Genomic DNA, 17582 nt, shown 5'->3' on the forward strand with positions numbered 1-17582 from the left:
TTGGGTAATTTCTGTGGCGCTTTCCTGTGCTACTAGGACTCTAATTTCAGCAGAAGTGCATACAGCCTTCAGATGGAGGCACCAGTTCCTATTAATAGCATCTCCAAATGAATACCACCTGCTCATGAGCTCCACGGCAGATTCCGCAGAAGTTTCCAGAGAATATAAATAATTATCCGTTCAGGTGCCAAATGCTTGGGACAGGAGTGATTAGTCACTGTTGTGTCTGCCTGTGCACACAGAAAATTGGCATTCTCTCTCACAATGTGCTAAGTTATTGTCTCCCAATGTCACTCTGTAACTGCCATCCAGTGCTATTTCACTCATTTCTCCCAGGTCATGTTTTGGTCCTGTATTGAGAGTACAGATTAATGAAACTTTCAACTTGAAGCCAGTTGATACATAGAAAGAGGTACAAAAGCAGAGCACACGGCTACATGTGTTGTCTTCCTCTGCTTGCAAGTAAATTGACTCTCCAGGTAGGTTCTTAGTGAGCTAAAAATATCCAATGCAGCATGTAGCATTGCTAGGAAATCTAAGCAGGGGGCAGATTATATGGTACATGGCAGGCTTTGTGACCAGTGTTGGCTGGATATGATGAATTATAAAACTCCCATTATCACACTTAGCTGTTGGCAGAGAAATTGCACTATTTTTACAGTGAAGAGCAGGTTCTCTAAGTCTGAACTGGTACATGCTGGCTAGAGTGTATAGCTGAATATATTTGGAAATGGAGAATATTTTTGTTAATGAAGTGTAGTGTTGTAAGTTTAAAAGCTTTCACAGGGTTGGGAAAAAATTCTGAACACTTAGAATGGGCGCATTTAAGTTATTTTGGAGCACAACCCATTGGAAGCAGATCATCAGCTGGGCCCAATGAATGAGTAGATTTGAGGATTTAAATGTTAAAAGTACACTATTTGGCATTGCTTGCCGTGATACCTCACAACAAAGCAAAAAAGTTGCTTTGGTATCTAATCCTGAAGCCTAATGTATCTCTGGGAGTTGTCAAGCTATATATGAGCTGAATGAGGTGGTGAAAACTAAACGCTTCTTCCATTACATAGTGGAGATGAAGGTTACAAAATCTGAGACTAGGCCACTGTATTGTTTAAGGGTCTCAAAGATGACACAGTAACCCAAGGAATTTCAATCTTTCTGCTACCAAGAAAGCTTTTCCTCCTTTACGGTCTCTGTGTAGCCACAAGGGATGTCACAGAATTCTGGCAGAAGCTGACGGGGAAACCAACATCATGTTTGCTTATTTGTCCCATGTCCCGAATGGTATGTCACTGTTGATGCTTTTAGTCTTCAATCAATGTGTATTTGATTATATTTCCCCCTGTTTGCATTATGTTTGCTTTGCATTAAAATGAATGGATTGCAATAACAATGACAAAGTAATTTATGCCAGAAATCACATAGGTTCTGTATTTTTGCTGCAGTGGACAGCAAGATGCGTAACGTTTTTGGTGCAAGGCAAGCTGCAGTGGATGCCACAAATACAAGACAGAACAGAAAACGATGCCTTATTACCGTACATCCCTAGCAGCCACACATACCAGTTTTAAACCTCTGAAAACCCTTTTGGAACTGAAAGCACACCCTAGTATGCATTCAACACTCCCCTGTAGGTGAATATTGCAAGGGAAGATAAATGACTACTGAACTGCCTTTCAGGCACTTTTTTTAACCTTTAAAACTTCACATGCCTGCTGTTTCTAGGAGGTCTTCTAATTGTGAAACTTTTGTGGTTGAGCTGATAGTTTTTTTGGACCGTGGGTAAGAACCCAAAGGCTGAAGGGTGTGTCAGAAGGAAAATGAATTGATACTGATTTATATACAGTGGTACCTCGGGTTAAGAACTTAATTCGTTCTTGAGGTCCGTTCTTAACCTGAAACTGTTCTTAACCTGAGGTACCACTGTAGCTAATGGGGCCTCCCACTGCCGCTGCTCCACTGCTGCGAGATTTCTGTTCTCATCTTGAAGTAAAGTTCTTAACCTGAGGTACTATTTCTGGGTTAGCGGAGTCTGTAACCTGAAGCGTCTGTAACTCGAGGTACCACTGTATTCACAACTTTGTATTTATGTAATGTTTTTATATGTAATTGTGTATTTTTGTAATGTTTTAAGTTGTCTGTTGTTGCTTCAGATTTTTGTACACCGCTTAGAGAAAATTCTAATATATGAAATTAAATAATTAATTGAATCATCTCAAACTGCTGATAAACCTGCAAATGCCACAGAGGATAGTTTTGACAATTACTATTATAATAGAACATGCCGTTTTCCAGAAGGAAAACATGCTGTTCAGCTGACTAGCATAGGAGAGATAGCAGCTGCTGCTTTCTGGAGAAGCTGAATCAGTTTATTAAAAAATATTTTGGTATATGTAAGATATTAGCTAGCAGTGCAATGAAAATGTATAATGGCAATATTAGCTGTCAGGTGATTTTAACAGTTTCTCCATTATTTTAACAACTTATTTTACCTAGGATTTTATAAAAATCGATTAGGGTTTTTAATATGTTCTATATGTCCCTTTCCCATTCTTCTTTCTTGAAACATCCACCAACCCACTCACCTGTAAGGTCTAAACAGCATTGCAAGGCAGCGAAACATCATGTTTGAGATCTCCAGTTCCCAAATTTTAACTCTGCCCCTCACCTCCTAGGTTATGTGATATCACTTTAGAATACCCAGCAATCAGTCTTCATAGCTGTTATGCATTAAACAAATCTACTTTTTATTATAGCTTAGAATTGTTTATCTTCGATACATGCATACTCTTAGACATTTTGAAGGAAGACTTCAGTTAAGATACATTAAGGTTAGATGCAGTTACTCTTACCATGATTCTTATAGTTCTGTAAGTGGATTTAAATAATCACTTGTTCCAAGTGCATAGGAATTTCCAGGCACTGGTAAAATACAAATACATTAGTATAACAATACAGAAACTATAGCAGGAGGAGTGTGTTATATGGCACAGCAATAAATATGAGCCAGTTTTGATTTCCGCTTCTAGAATCATAAACACCACCAGTAACATAGTTTTCAGTGTGTTTATGCAACTGAGATGTCTCCTGAGTAAATTCTAATGACAAAACCCCCTGAAGACCTATGCTCTGGATAAAATTTGATTTTGTGTTTAGTAGAGAAGCATAATTGGTGAGGAAATCTGAAAATATAAATTTGTTAATAAATAGGGTTGTTGCTATACACTGCCCTGGCATTTTTTACTTTTTATAAATAAATAAAATAAGAGACTGAATAAACTTGTGGATGTGGTCTACAAAATTATACCAGGATCCATTATTAAAATAACCTGAAGTTTGCAGAGCTGTAAATTATATTTTAAAAAAGACCAACAAGGTAAGATGTACAAAATGGTGAAACACCATAGGATTGTAAAAGCAGGGAACCCTCCCCCCACCCTCATGAAAATGCAACTTTTAATTATGGTCAGTAAAAACTTTCAGTCTTAACTGTCCTGATGGAACGACTTTAATTTGGTTATGAAGCCGTACTGGTTTGGCCTGAAGAATTGCTCTGTACTAGACACTGAGAAGAATGTTCTCCCATTACTTCCATAGAACTGTTATCACAATCCAGACTTTGTGAGGACAGCTTCCGGTATCCACCTATGGAACTGATAGCATTCAGTGTTTTGGAAGAACCAGTGCTGCTATCATTACAGCTGGCAATATCACTAGAGTGGGCATCCCTTATGACTATCTCCTGCAGGGCATCAAATGTTAATGGAATAAAACCTTCGTTGTCTGAAGTGAGCACAATCCAGGACAAACCTGTGGAAGACATGAGATACATACAATTTTTCAAGGGCGTAATAGAAAAACAGTGATCTTTGTTACACTGTTTGTGATATAAAATGACAGTAGCTGGCTGACTGCCTAAATTCAGAATTAAGCTTAACGGTATCAGACCCAACAATTATGCAATACACTTCTAGCCATAGGTGCCAACTCCCCGGGGCCCTGGGTGCCCGAGCACCCACAAAATTCCCCATAAAGGGCACCCACAGCCCCAGGGATCCATGGTCGTGGGACCAAGCTGGAACTCCTGATTCTAGCTAGCAGTGTTAAGATTAATTTTTACGTACACAGAAAGCAGCAAGAAATACATCTTGACAAGACTTCCAAGTCACAGACCACTTTTAAAATGAGATTGTATCAAAATGACACTTAGGCAATTTCTTGGCTGGAAGCATTTAATTCGAACAATTATTGCACTGTGGCTTCTACCTTGTACATTGAGAATGGTGGTATTTCAATAGTCATTATACTCTCTGAATGGCTGGTACAAGCTAGTAAGACATGAACATTCCCAAGGGAAGGAATAGCACTAGCAAACCAAACAGAAATTGGGGGTGAACACTCCACTCTGACAGCCGTCCATGTCTTGGTTCAGCTTGTAGCCCAGTGAGCAGAAAGGCATTCTTCACCTCAGTGCTGGAGAATTAAGCAGCAACAAAGGTTGGATTCTATGCTTTAGCCAGGGTCCCTCCTGTTGTCAAGCAAGGCCACAGACCCCACTGTTTTGTAGCTTGGCTGCCAATGACTTTAGATATTTTTTGCTGAGCAGCAGAAGCAAACTCCCATTTTTTTTTCTTGTAGTCCTGATAGTACTACAATTTCGCTGAGTCTGAAAATGCAATGCTGCAGATGCTCAAGAGTATTTTTCTCTTTAAAAAAAATCAGGATAACCAAACTGCTTTTGGTTTGGATTTTTCCCCCCTTCTTCCAACACAGCAGGAATGTTGGAAGTAAAGAATGAAATGGTGGAGGGTGTGTGTGTGTGAAATGACTGTTAAGCCCAAGGTCTATATCTACCTAGCTGCACTGTTCAGGACCCTCGTCCGTTTCATCTCAGTTTCAGTCCATTGATACAGCAATGTTAGTGAGCTGCCTAAAGATTGGGGTGGGGCGTTCTTCCTGGAATATGCATGGAAACACTGGAGATGATCCTAGCTTTGATAGAACTAAGAGCGTTTGGTCTGCCTCTGCTTTCCTAAAGCAGGTAAAAGCAGCCATTTTCCCCAACGCCATTCCAAAGTATTTATACCCCAGATGGGCAGGGTATAAATAATAATAATATATATAATATATTTATTATTATTATTATTATTATTATTATTATTATTATTATTATTATTATTATGGCATTTGGAGGCTTGCTCTTTTCAGGATGAAAGGTCACAGGCTTAAAAAGCAGGAGGTAAAATAGGGAAGGGGAGTAAAACCAGACAGTACATGCCAGCCTGAGTTGAGGTAGGGCATGGATAGAATAATACCAGCATCAGCAAAGCAGTTCAGGAGAAACAGGGAGGCAAACTCGCAGACATGCAAGGGGGGCATTATTGTAAAAGATGCCAGGAAGGGCAGCAAACAGCTTTCCCAAACCACCACCTCCTGAAAGGACTGCAGCACAATCAGGGCGAAAACTAGCAGGTCCAAATGTCTAGTTCTGCCGGCACCTTGTGAAGCAGCCTTTCCAAAGGAACTTGGCTCCAAACTCGAAACAAAATTTAAAAATTCCTTCCAGTAGCACCTTAAGAGACCAACTAAGTTTGTTATTGGCATGAGCTTTCGTGTGCATGCACACTTCTTGATTACAGGTGTAGTCAGCTTTTAGCAGTCATGCAGTACTTCTCAAATTTTACATCGACAAGACGAGATCATTCACTACCAGTAATTTTAGGAATTGCTGGAAATGCAATTCTTACTGGCAGCTCCATTTGTCGGTTATGTAACACTATGTGGCAACTGACATCATGAGAAGATTGAGGCTTTACAGTCATGTGAACTTTTAATCTTTCTGCTTAATGCTTTATTTGAACTCAACTTAAGGCCAATACCACACAAGACTTTCAAAATATCTCTGCGGGCACAGGTAATCGAGCCAGTATATGTAACACATTGTAGACGTGTTAATAACCCACCCTGAAATTGTGCAAGTAAAATTAAGGCAAGTCGCAATTTATAAGATTTACTTTCATAATTGACTAAGGGGAATCAATCTGAAAATCACTTGATAGCAAGAATGTAACTGCCTATTTGAACGGAACGGTGGCATTTTTCTTAAATTATTCCAAATGCCATTTGGGAGTTCTTGCAGCAGCTTGCAACAAATGAGGCATGCTAAAGCCACTGGGTATGGTGCCGGGTGTTGCTAAATTGGGCACACTCTGTTTTTTTACTGGGCCTTGATAGTGCTGTTAACTTGTATCCCTTCTCTGATTTCCCAAATGGTCTCTGAGTGCCCAAATGTTCTTCTACTAAGCACAAACTCTAGCTCTAGGGTTCTGGCACCCTCACCTCTTATAAACAAAAATGTAAAGCAACTTCCATTTCTGAATTCTAAATTAAACCAAATGTAACACACACAATAAAAGGCACGACGGTTTTCACACTGGCACACTGCCTTCCTTCCAGATCAATTGAATATTTTCACTAAATACCCTATTTCTGACAAACAGAACTTACCATGCTGCATTTCAACAAGACTCAGGTTGAAAATCTGCTGAATTAGACTTAGACGAAGTTTGCCATCGCAGAGGATAATAGCTCGCTTCTCAGGTGTAACAGTTCCGGAACAATCCTTCTGTAAATTAAGAACAAATTACTAGCATGATCAAGACTTATTTCACCCCATTCCCGGGCAACTAGCACCAAGTCTGATCTGCATGCATCTAAATTTACTGAATGTTCCAACTCAGCCTGTGCTGATCACCTGCTTGGCCCAGGAGTGGGGAAACTATATCCAGGCCACCTCTTTGCTGATTTGCCCTTAACAGGTAATTACCACAAGCGCTCAAACTGGACAGCACTTGCCAAAATCAAACAGATGCCCAGAGTCTGGGACTGCATTCAAGGATCTGCAGGCCAGTGCAACAGATAAGCATTGTTTGTACACACAAGAATTCCAAGCAGCTCTCAACCATACTGATGATGAATGCCCAGTGGAGAATTTCCAGAGGTCTCCTTCCCAGCTGTTGCTCTATGGATGTGGCCCTCCAGATCTGTTGCACTCCCAAACCTCATCAGCCCCAGGAAGCATAGCCAATAGAAGAAGGAGAAGAAGAAGAGGAGAAGAGTTTGGATTTGATATCCCGCTTTTCACTACCCGAAGGAGTCTCAAAGCGGCTAACATTCTCCTTTCCCTTCCTCCCCCACAAGAAACACTCTGAGAGATGAGTGGGGCTGAGAGACTTCAAAGAAGTGTGATTAGCCCAAGGTCACCCAGCAGCTGCATGTGGAGGAGCGGAGACACGAACCCGGTTCCCCAGATTACGAGTATACCACTCTTAACCACTACACCAAACTGGCTCTCAGTGTCACACAGCTAGTTTTGGACAGTAAAATAGTTTGCCTCCCTTCAGTGATTTTGTGTTAGCCCATGCTGTTATACAAAAGTTGCTTCTCTCCAGAGAAAGGCAGCAAGATTGTTAGTAGTTTTAAGCATAGCTGGTAACAATAAAGCACATGAATACATATATTTTTTGTTTGAAAGGTACCTGATAAGTGATGTTAACAAAAGAGGGAGAACGTGAAGATGGATACCCCGGCAGAGTTTTTTTCCCCGATTTCAAAAGCTCAGTTAGTTCAAAAAGCTGATGCTGCAATTCTGCAAACCTGCAGCACAGCCTTTCCAGATGCTTAGAGGTGTAAGAGGGTTCTTTATCAATTTGCAGCAAGTTTGTTTTTGAGGAATTTGACATATCAGTAGAACTATGCAGATGCTTGTCTGGTGAAATGGATACGTTTGATAATCCTGAAGAGGTTTCGATTCCTTGAAGAACAAGTGAACGATTTGTTGGTTCAGCATCCAAACTTCCCAGGACTTGAGGGAAGTCCCTGGAAATCTTTCTCTCCTGGAAGTCAACTGCATTGGTCAGCACGCTTTGCTCATTAGCAGGGCTCTTAATTTCTTCTATGAGTTGTCTTCTGTTTCTAGGAGACTGGATTCCTGTGCAACTTGGCAGCAGCAATCCATCACACAGTACATGAGGCTCTGAAGAATGAATTTCTATGCCCTCTTTTTTTACAGGTACATTTGCAAAGCAAACCTGGGTAGTCCCTGAAAGGGCAGAAGTGTCTTCTTTGCACACAATTTCTTTGACCATCAAACGGAGAATGTACTTGTCTGAGCGTGACGATGGAAGAAACGCCGGGTCTGTTAATTTCTGTTTTCCAACCAGTATCAGCAATAGCTTATCTGTCAGGAAACACAATCCCTTTGGCCTTTCACTTTTCTCCAGTTGAATTTGTTGAATGTTAGGCAAGTGAGATGAAGATAAAGAGTAAGCCAAAATTATATTACAAGTGTTGGACGCCACTGCCACAGTCTGAGTTTTTGAATCAAAAGTCATTATGTCTGGGACCAGAATCCCTGAGATGCTGACTTTTTTGGTAGCTGTCACTTTTCTTTCAAAAGTCACCAAGATCAGGTGTGAGGCATCTTGGCCACTTCCTGTTAAGTAATCCTTAGTTCTTAGATGAATGAGAGAATTGTTATCAGATTGCTGCTTGCTCGCAGTGAGATGGGTTAGATCCACCGACGAAGATGTAGACGTTACAATGGACCCAGGTTTTTCTTGGTCTGTTAACTTTTTCCCACTGTCTACAGAGAGCTCTTCTTTGCAGCCCGACGAGGATGTCTGTGAGGGAACGGAGTTTCTGACAGCCTCAGATGGCATTTCAAACGAAATGCCCGCATTTAAGCTACATATCTTATCTAGTGGAAGTTCGGTAGCAACCGCCACTTGAGAACCTACTGTCGCTTCGATTGCACAGATGTAGCCTCCCACGTCAAATACTGGGCAAAAAGAGCATGCATTCAAAGTTTTCTGTTCATCATCCCAAATGTAGGAATGGAGGGCACTTCCTATCCCAACCACCAAGCGGTTGCCTTCCTCAGTCCAGCAAGCACAGTGGATGAGAGCACTGCTTTTAATATCTGCTTTGATTCTGGAGTTGTTGATGCGAACAGAGTGTAGCACAGAGGTGTCCCGTGTAGTAAGCACAGCCAAGATTTCCTTTTTCGGATGCCACACACAGCCCTGAGGAAGTATGGGAAACAGCTCGCCAATTTCGCTGATTTGATAAACCATCAGTTTGTTTCTTTCAGAAACACTGTAACATAGCTGCCACATGGTGATGTGTTTTTTATGTTGGATAGCAAGGAGTGCAGGGAGATCTGGGGCACAAGATGGAGCCCAGTAAAGTCCGTGAACGTGTTCAAACTGGCCAACAACATTCGAGTTGCCAAATTTAGGTTCTCCATTATGCTGATATAACGAAGTCAGGATCACTTGCTTTCCATCAGTCCAAGCAATCCCATGCACAGGATGTATGGCTTGGTATAAGGCATTGAGGCCAGTTCTCAGCAGTTTTCCTTTCCCCAAATCCATTTTTATGTTCTGATGGAATACATCTATAAAGCAAGCAAACAAAAAATATTATTTGAAACATTTTTTTCTGTTGCTAATTTGTCTTTATGCCATATAATGACGCAAATAGAAAAGGTAAATTCCCAGGAACATTTTGGGACTCACTGTTGAAAAGAGCCTGCCATCAAGGCTTCCTGTTTTCTTCTAGCATTCATCTTTTTTTTAAAAAAAAAAACTTTAGTGATTTGAGACAATAAGCAAAAAGGGGAGTAAAGTAAACACAGTATACAACTGAGGTCCATGTATCTTTTTTCCATAAAGTTTTTTAAAATTTCATTTTACAATGTACTGTAAAAGAAAGAACAATGAATAAAAATAAAAAGATGAAAAACAAAACTATAAAATAGGCACATGAAATAAGTATACCCTGTTTCTCCTAAAATAAGACATAGCCATAAAATAAGCCATAGCAGGATTTCTATGCATTTGCGAAATATAAGCCGTTCCCCAAAAATAAGCCATACCCCGAAAATAAGCCATAGTGACATGGTACCTCCCATTAAAACAGCCTGGAGAGGCGTGGCTATGCAGCGTACCGATGCGACACGGTTAAAATAAGACATCCCCTGAAAATAAGCCATACTGTGTTTTGTTGAGCGAAGAAAAATATAAGACGGTGTCTTATTTTAGGAGAAACACGGTAGTTGCACATGGGTCAAAATAACAATGTCCAAGAATAGAGGCCCATGTTTCAGTAGGTATTATTTGCATTTTTTAAAAAGTATTTATATTATTTTGTTACAATAATAGACAACAACAACTTTAACAAATGCTAGAATATTGATGTTCTTCTCACATTACCCATTTTTATCTCTGAGGTTGCATACACGCTATAGCTTTAAAGCCCGTTTGAAACACATTTTCACTCAAAGAATTCTGGGTACTGCAGTTTATCCCTCAGAGGCACAAATCCCAGCAACTCTTGACAAAACTACGGTACCCATAATTCTTTGGGAGGGGGGTGGGATGTGTTTTCTGACATCTACGTACTCTCTCACCACAGAGTCAGGATTGGCAGCAACTCCCTGCCAAGTGTATGCTTGGTGTCAAACCCAAATCTGCCTTGCATAAGGCAAATATAAGAAGCTGAGGAGAGGAGGGGGCACTTTGTACTAAGTTTACCATCAGAGTGAAAAATAATCAGCCCTACTGCTTGGGGTACAGCTGTCTTCCCATTTCTTTTTTTTTTTTAAGTGTTTGTAGTGGCTGGGAGAAGTGTGCAACAGAAAAATATTTGGTAAAAGCTTAAAACCTTGACTATATAATGCAGATTGCGCCTTTCCTGCCATTGGCTTGGATTAGTTTCAATGCTCTGCATGTGTTCTGTATCCCCTGTACTATAGATATTCGCTAAAGGTGAATAAGTGAATACCTACGGTAGAGAATTCAGAACATGTGCAGAGCACTCAAAATGATCCAAGCCAGTGATACGTCCCAAGTCTGCCTTAGTGATCCCATCCCTGACAGGTATGTTTTCTAGTATTTCTTCTAAATGCATGGTTGGCATCCGTCTGTCCTGGGAGACAACTGAGGAATGATTACAGTACTTGATGATACACTCCACATATAACAAAGTCTTGGGGTACCTTATGAAGTAATAAATTGTGGCATAAACTCTTGTGGCCCAGAACCCATTTTGTCAGATATCAGGTGGCAAACTAAACTAGTGCTGCATGTGTAAGACTTGATGTATAGTTCACAGCAGGTATGTCTGCACATCTTGCTTTATGCTTGTGACACAATTCCAGCTTGATTTGATATGTTACCCTGCACTGGCCTTGGTATCATTGTTAAGTCTTTCAAAAACCCAGTCGCTTGGCGGCAGGTAACTTGTAAAGTGCATACAATAGCCAAACAAAACATTTTTTCCAAACAGAGCAAGCAAGGTGTTTTCTGTAGGCTCTGCCAGTCTTCGGGGAGTTCAGAGGCCTACTTCATACAAGCATATATAATTGTGGTGGCATTTGGAACCCGCATGCCTGCTTCTTCACTTCTAGTTCAGGTTACAGGTAGGTAGCCGTGTTGGTCTGCCATAATCAAAACAAAATGATACACTCCACATATAACAAAGTCTTGGGGTACCTTATGAAGTAATAAATTGTGGCATAAACTCTTGTGGCCCAGAACCCATTTTGTCAGATATCAGGTGGCAAACTAAACTAGTGCTGCATGTGTAAGACTTGATGTATAGTTCACAGCAGGTATGTCTGCACATCTTGCTTTATGCTTGTGACACAATTCCAGCTTGATTTGATATGTTACCCTGCACTGGCCTTGGTATCATTGTTAAGTCTTTCAAAAACCCAGTCGCTTGGCGGCAGGTAACTTGTAAAGTGCATACAATAGCCAAACAAAACATTTTTTCCAAACAGAGCAAGCAAGGTGTTTTCTGTAGGCTCTGCCAGTCTTCGGGGAGTTCAGAGGCCTACTTCATACAAGCATATATAATTGTGGTGGCATTTGGAACCCGCATGCCTGCTTCTTCACTTCTAGTTCAGGTTACAGGTAGGTAGCCGTGTTGGTCTGCCATAATCAAAACAAAATGATACACTCCACATATAACAAAGTCTTGGGGTACCTTATGAAGTAATAAATTGTGGCATAAACTCTTGTGGCCCAGAACCCATTTTGTCAGATATCAGGTGGCAAACTAAACAAGCATATATAATTGTGGCGGCATTTGGAACCCGCATGCCTGCTTCTTCACTTCTAGTTCAGGTTACAGGTAGGTAGCCGTGTTGGTCTGCCATAATCAAAACAAAATGATACACTCCACATATAACAAAGTCTTGGGGTACCTTAAAAATAAAAAAATTCCTTCCAGTAGCACCTTAGAGACCAACTAAGTTTGTTCTTGGTATGAGCTTTCATGTGCATCTGAAGAATGGTATCTGAAGAAGTGTGCATGCACACGAAAGCTCATACCAAGAACAAACTTAGTTGGTCTCTAAGGTGCTACTGGAAGGAATTTTTTATTTTGTTTTGACTCCTAGTTCAGTTGGCAGAGCGTGAGACTCTTAAATCTCAGGGTCGCAGGCTCAAGCCCCACACACTGGGCAAAATGTGGACCAGATGACTATCAGGGGTCCCTTCCAATTTGACTCTGTTGCACGAGAGCAGAAATCTCTCTTCCAGCGCAATAGTAGCCTAGTCAGGTAGAGCACGAGACCCTTCATCTCAGGGTTGTGGGTTCGAGCCCTGCGTCGAAAGATTCCTGCATTTAAGGGGGTTGGACTAGATGACCCTCGGGGGTCCCTTCAGACTCCGAAATTCTACAATTCTATACAAACCATATTGTGAAATGCCCCAAAGGCCTAGAATGAGGACTTTTCGCCGGAGTTTTGTGATCCACAGCTCCAGTTGGTTAAGGCTTAAGAGCGTGCTGGCGATAAACCCAAGGTCGCAGGTTCGAGCCCCGTATGGGACCGCTGCCTTATTCCTGCATTGCAGGGGGTTGGACTAGATGATCCTCAGGATACCTTCCGATTCCATGAAAGGAGAACTGTCCGTGTGGGTTTCCTTTTCTTTAAACTTAAGTTCAACGGGACTCATCCCCAAGCAGGTGTACGGGACTGCGGCCTAAATCGTGCTACACACACACACCCACTATAAAACTGCAGCGCCTCGGGTTTTTCCCTTGGGTCGTTGGCCCCGCCCCCTTCTCCATCGCCCCCGCCTACCTGACCGCCCCCGCCCCCGCCGCGGGAGGCTCTTACCTTATTAGGGAACGCGGTTCGGTCGCCAATCGGGATAACGACATCAGCCTCTTCTCGCACCCGCTCGGCGCTCTGTTCATTCCGGTTGGTTCGGGAGCGGAGGAGGAGGAGGAGTTGCTCGGCTCCCGAGCCGCCACAAGGGGCGCTGGTTGGCCTTCAGGAGGCGGGAAAGGGGGCGGGGCCTTAAGCCGGGCGCCTCGCGTCACCTCCCCTTGTCTACGCTCCTCAGTCGACGGCGCTCTACTTACCACCAACGGTCTCTCTATGATCTAACAAACGCCCTCTCGCGACAAGGGAGCTTTTTTTTTTTTTTTTAAGCCTCTCTCACGTGGCTTAAGCTTCTCCTATGGCGGTTGGGTCGCCGGCGGCGCGTGCGGTTCGTGAGGAGAATTTCTGACAGGGAGGCGGGGCCAGGAGATGCGCCGGACCCGCCTCGTCCTCGGGGCTTCAGTTGGCCGTTATGAGGCAACCTTTCCGGGTTTGTTCATTACGAGCTCGTAAGCTTCCACTTTATGCGCCTGACAGTAAAAACAAGTGCTCTGTGTGTATTCACATACATATACATATACTGCGTGTATATGTATGTACCACACACACACAAGCAGCGCTGAAGTGTTAAAATGGTTTCTAAACTAATGGCGACCCCCCACCCCATCCCGCGCACGATCTTGAGGAGGCGTTAAGCCATTTTCCCTCACAGGCGACCACGGGTTGAAAGAGCCTTCCTCAAACTCCATTCGGCCACGAAGCGCGTCAGGCTGAGGTTGTCCACGCACCAAACTCACCACTACCGCCGCCAAGAGTGTCAGAAACTATAGTTCACCCCCTTCCATAGCTACAGTTTCCAACATCTATACTTAACACAGTTCCCACGTTTCTGGGTCGGGGGGCAAGTCCTGGACTTTATATGCACATGGCGCGCAGGCCGCTAGTCTCCGTCTCCGTCATACCGCGTAAGGTTGCTGTGAGTATAACCCAACCTCTTCGTAGAAACAGCAGGTTACATGTGTAGGTAGCTCTGCCTCTGAAACTCTCGTCCTAGTAAAAAGCAACCGCTGAATTTAATAAACAAGTGTATAGCAAATAGGAAGACACATATGTGCAGTCCTTGGGTCTCTGGGAGGTCTTTAAATGGAGGAGCTCTGGGTGTTTTTCCTGTTCGTCTAGGCCCCTGTTTTGGTAAGCCTCTCACCTTTTTGCTGTTATTAAGATCAGGTTCAGATGAATTGACTTTCCCTGTGCGTTTATGAATCCCTGTGGTTTATTGCTGTCTGTGCTTTTTCAGTACTGTACTTCTGAGCTCTTTTCACACATGTAACCTTACCATGTACCTCGCAAGACGAAATTAATTCGTTCCGCGAGTGTTGTTGTATAGTGGAAATTTCGTCTTGCGAAGCATGGTAAGAGGAAGCAGGGCCGTCTCGTCATATGGGCTGGGTGGCGTGGTACACCAGGGCACCAGGCCCCTCAGGGGTGCCCCGCGAGGCCGCCGGCATACCAGGCGCCCCCTCCCCAACCCGCGCCTGCCCCCATGGGCGGGTGGGCGAGCTGCAAGCCGGCTGCCCTCCGGAGCCCCAGCTGGAGCGCTGGGAAGGGCGTGCAAAGCCCCGCGCCGCTCCAGCGCCATGCCCCTCACCCCCTGCTCGCCCACCTCTCTCCCGCGCTGGCCACCCCTCGGGGGATGAGGGGCGTGGCGCTGGAGCGGCGTGGGGCTTTGCGCGCCCTTCCCAGCGCTCCAGCTGGGGCTCCGGAGGGCGGCCGGCTTGCAGCGCCACCCCCCTCATCTCCCGCTCGCCCACCCCCCCTCCCGAGGGGCGGCCAGCGCGGGAGGGAGGTGGGCGGAGAGGCGGCCCACCGGGGGCGGCGAGGGATCGTCGCGCCAGGGCGGCCGATCCCTTCAAGACGGCCCTGAGAGGAAGCGTGGTTTTACGGGGGGGGGGGGGGAACCGCTAAACGTTTTTGTTTTGGGAGTCGCGGCCATAGGAAAATTCGTCTTGCGAGTCACCCTTTCCTTAGCGAATGCGTTTCGTCTAGCGAGTTTTTTGTCTAGCGAGGCATTCGTCTTGCACGGTACCACTGTATGTTGTGTTACCTGTAACAAGGGGACTGAAATATACCCGGAGTCAAGTGTGGATTTCATGCTCTTTATTCAGCTCATTGTAGCGAGGAATGCAGTTTCCCCAAAATGTCTGCTTTATATACACTATTTACACAATGGGCCCCACGTGATTGGTTAATTCCGGGATACTCCTGTATGCCAATCGGGTTGCAGATTCACTACCACCTGGAGCTGGATTGGGTGGCTCCTGCGGACCAATCAGACTGCTGCATTCTGGATCCTTTTGTTCTAGGACCAATCAGACTGTTGCATTCTGAATCCTATTGTTCTAGGACCAATCAGACTGCTGTATTCTGAATCCTATTCACTCAGTACATAACAGGGATAATAATCTGATGGTGAACATTTTATGTCATAAGGTATTTGCTAGTCTTTAAGGGGCTGCAGGACTCTTTCTCTTGTGGCAAGAGACTAAACACATCTCTCCTTGTTTAGAAATTATTAGAAATAATATCAAATAAATGAATGAAACCCCCTGTCATTTTTGCTGTTTTGTGAAAAGGTGCAGCTTTATCCCGAGGACTCTTGGAGGCTTGCGGTGGAGCAAAGAAACGGTAGTTGAAGGAAGAAGGATATTCTGATCAAATATTGAATAAGCCACGATGAGGGAGAAGAGGTACCGTGTTTCTCCTAAAATAAGACACCGTCTTATATTTTTTTTCGCTCAACAAAACACAGTATGGCTTATTTTCAGGGGATGTCTTATTTTAACCGCGTCGCATCGGTACGCTGCATAGCCATGCCTCTCCAGGCTGTTTTAATGGGAGGTACCACGTCACTGTGGCTTATTTTCGGGGTATGGCTTATTTTTGGGGAACGGCTTATATTTCACAAATGCATAGAAATCCTGCTATGGCTTATTTTATGGCTATGTCTTATTTTAGGAGAAACAGGGTAAGACTTAGAATTACAGTTAGATGAGAAAGGGTTAGTTTCTTCCCCTATATGTATCCCAAATTATATGGATGAACAGGTAATATACTGGATCATATTTTTAAAAGCAGCAATCAGCTACGTAAGGAAATGAGTAAGTCCCTCCTTCCCAATAACAAGCATAATAACTCAATGGCATGAATTACCGTAGACACATTTAATAATCTGCATACAGTATTTGTCTGTCAATACATCTCTCATGTTTATAAAAATATATATATTTGCTGGCACAGATGCAGCATAACTTCTTGAAAATTCTGTTTTAACTATGTAAATATAATACAATTAGAATATATATATATATGCTAGCGAATGTCACATTGCACAATACAGTATATGTAAAGTCTCTCATAAATTATGGCAGTTCGTTCATAATCAGGCTGGTAGTGCCACCTTTCAGTAATCGAAAGCAAGCTGCCTTCATATCAAAAGTTCAAAAATAGAAGCTTTGGAAAAAATAATCTAAAGTTACTTCTTTTTAATTTCAAGATCCACAGAATTCTTGCTTTACATTATAATACTACAGGTAGAAAGAAACTGGTTGGTTGCTTTTACATGACCACAGAATTCTGGAAATGTTCTTCCAAGGGTGCAGACATTCTGTGGGAGCCTTCACAACAACACAGAACTACAAATTCTAATGTTCTGGGGAGGGAAGCTATGTCACTGAAACCAATTTAAGCTTGTAATGTAAGCATACCTTTGTGCTGAACTCTGGAGAAATTTTTTTCCCCATCTGTTTTACTTCACTATAGATCATCTTAGACTTTGAGCCACTGTAAACTTAGTGTAGACCAGACATAAGCAAACTCCGGCCCTCCAGAAGTTTGGGACTACAATTCCCATCATCCCTAGCTAACAGAACCAGTGGTCAGGAATGATGGGAATTGTAGTACCAAACATGTGGAGGCTGGAGTTTGCCTATGCCTGGTTTAGACTAAGAGCCAAACTAGATGGAATGTAAGAGAGATGTTAATAGGATATTCCATTTCTTTCTTAATTAAAAGCAGTAAATCCCACCCTCACCCCAGTTTGGACTGCGGACATGGTGCTAGGAGAAGGGTTTTACTTTTTAATCCTTCTCCACACATCATTTTCCTAATTTACCATAAATCACTCAAAGCGTTGATTTGTCTCATGTGGAAAAGCATACAAGTATCAAAGGAGACCTTCCATGTCACATTCAGTTTGGCTCATAGAGTGGAAATATAGGCCAGTTAGTCTTACGTATGGGAGAAACTTGAAATGCTAGAATAACAACCAGAAGGGGATTCTCAGCAACAATTTATATTCTGCCATATGAGTTTCATCGTATGTGTAGACTGTATGAATACAGTTGTC

The 17582-nt window shown here is 43.0% G+C and overlaps 2 protein-coding genes across 2 annotated transcripts in view; one reads left to right on the top strand and one right to left on the bottom strand.

Annotated features, from left to right (window-relative positions):
• Positions 1-2729: 2729 nt before the first annotated feature.
• LOC117043372 (WD repeat and coiled-coil-containing protein-like) lies at positions 2730-13300 on the bottom strand. Its single transcript, XM_033142965.1, has 4 exons — positions 13190-13300; positions 7539-9457; positions 6508-6625; positions 2730-3810 (listed from the first exon to the last, which is right to left on the bottom strand). Exons 2-4 carry the CDS (start codon positions 9432-9434, stop codon positions 3518-3520), a joined length of 2307 nt encoding a protein of 768 aa, XP_032998856.1. The 5' UTR covers positions 9435-9457; positions 13190-13300; the 3' UTR covers positions 2730-3517.
• Positions 13301-15894: 2594 nt separating this feature from the next.
• Positions 15895-17582, top strand: part of FKBP1B (FKBP prolyl isomerase 1B) — a 45360-nt gene continuing 43672 nt past the window's right edge. The window contains exon 1 of the mRNA XM_033142971.1: positions 15895-15924. The gene's annotated coding sequence lies outside the window, so the exon portion shown is untranslated. The remainder of the gene's footprint in view (positions 15925-17582) is intronic.

The sequence above is a fragment of the Lacerta agilis genome, chromosome 3 (assembly GCF_009819535.1).
Source record: "Lacerta agilis isolate rLacAgi1 chromosome 3, rLacAgi1.pri, whole genome shotgun sequence".
NCBI lineage: Eukaryota > Metazoa > Chordata > Lepidosauria > Squamata > Lacertidae > Lacerta > Lacerta agilis.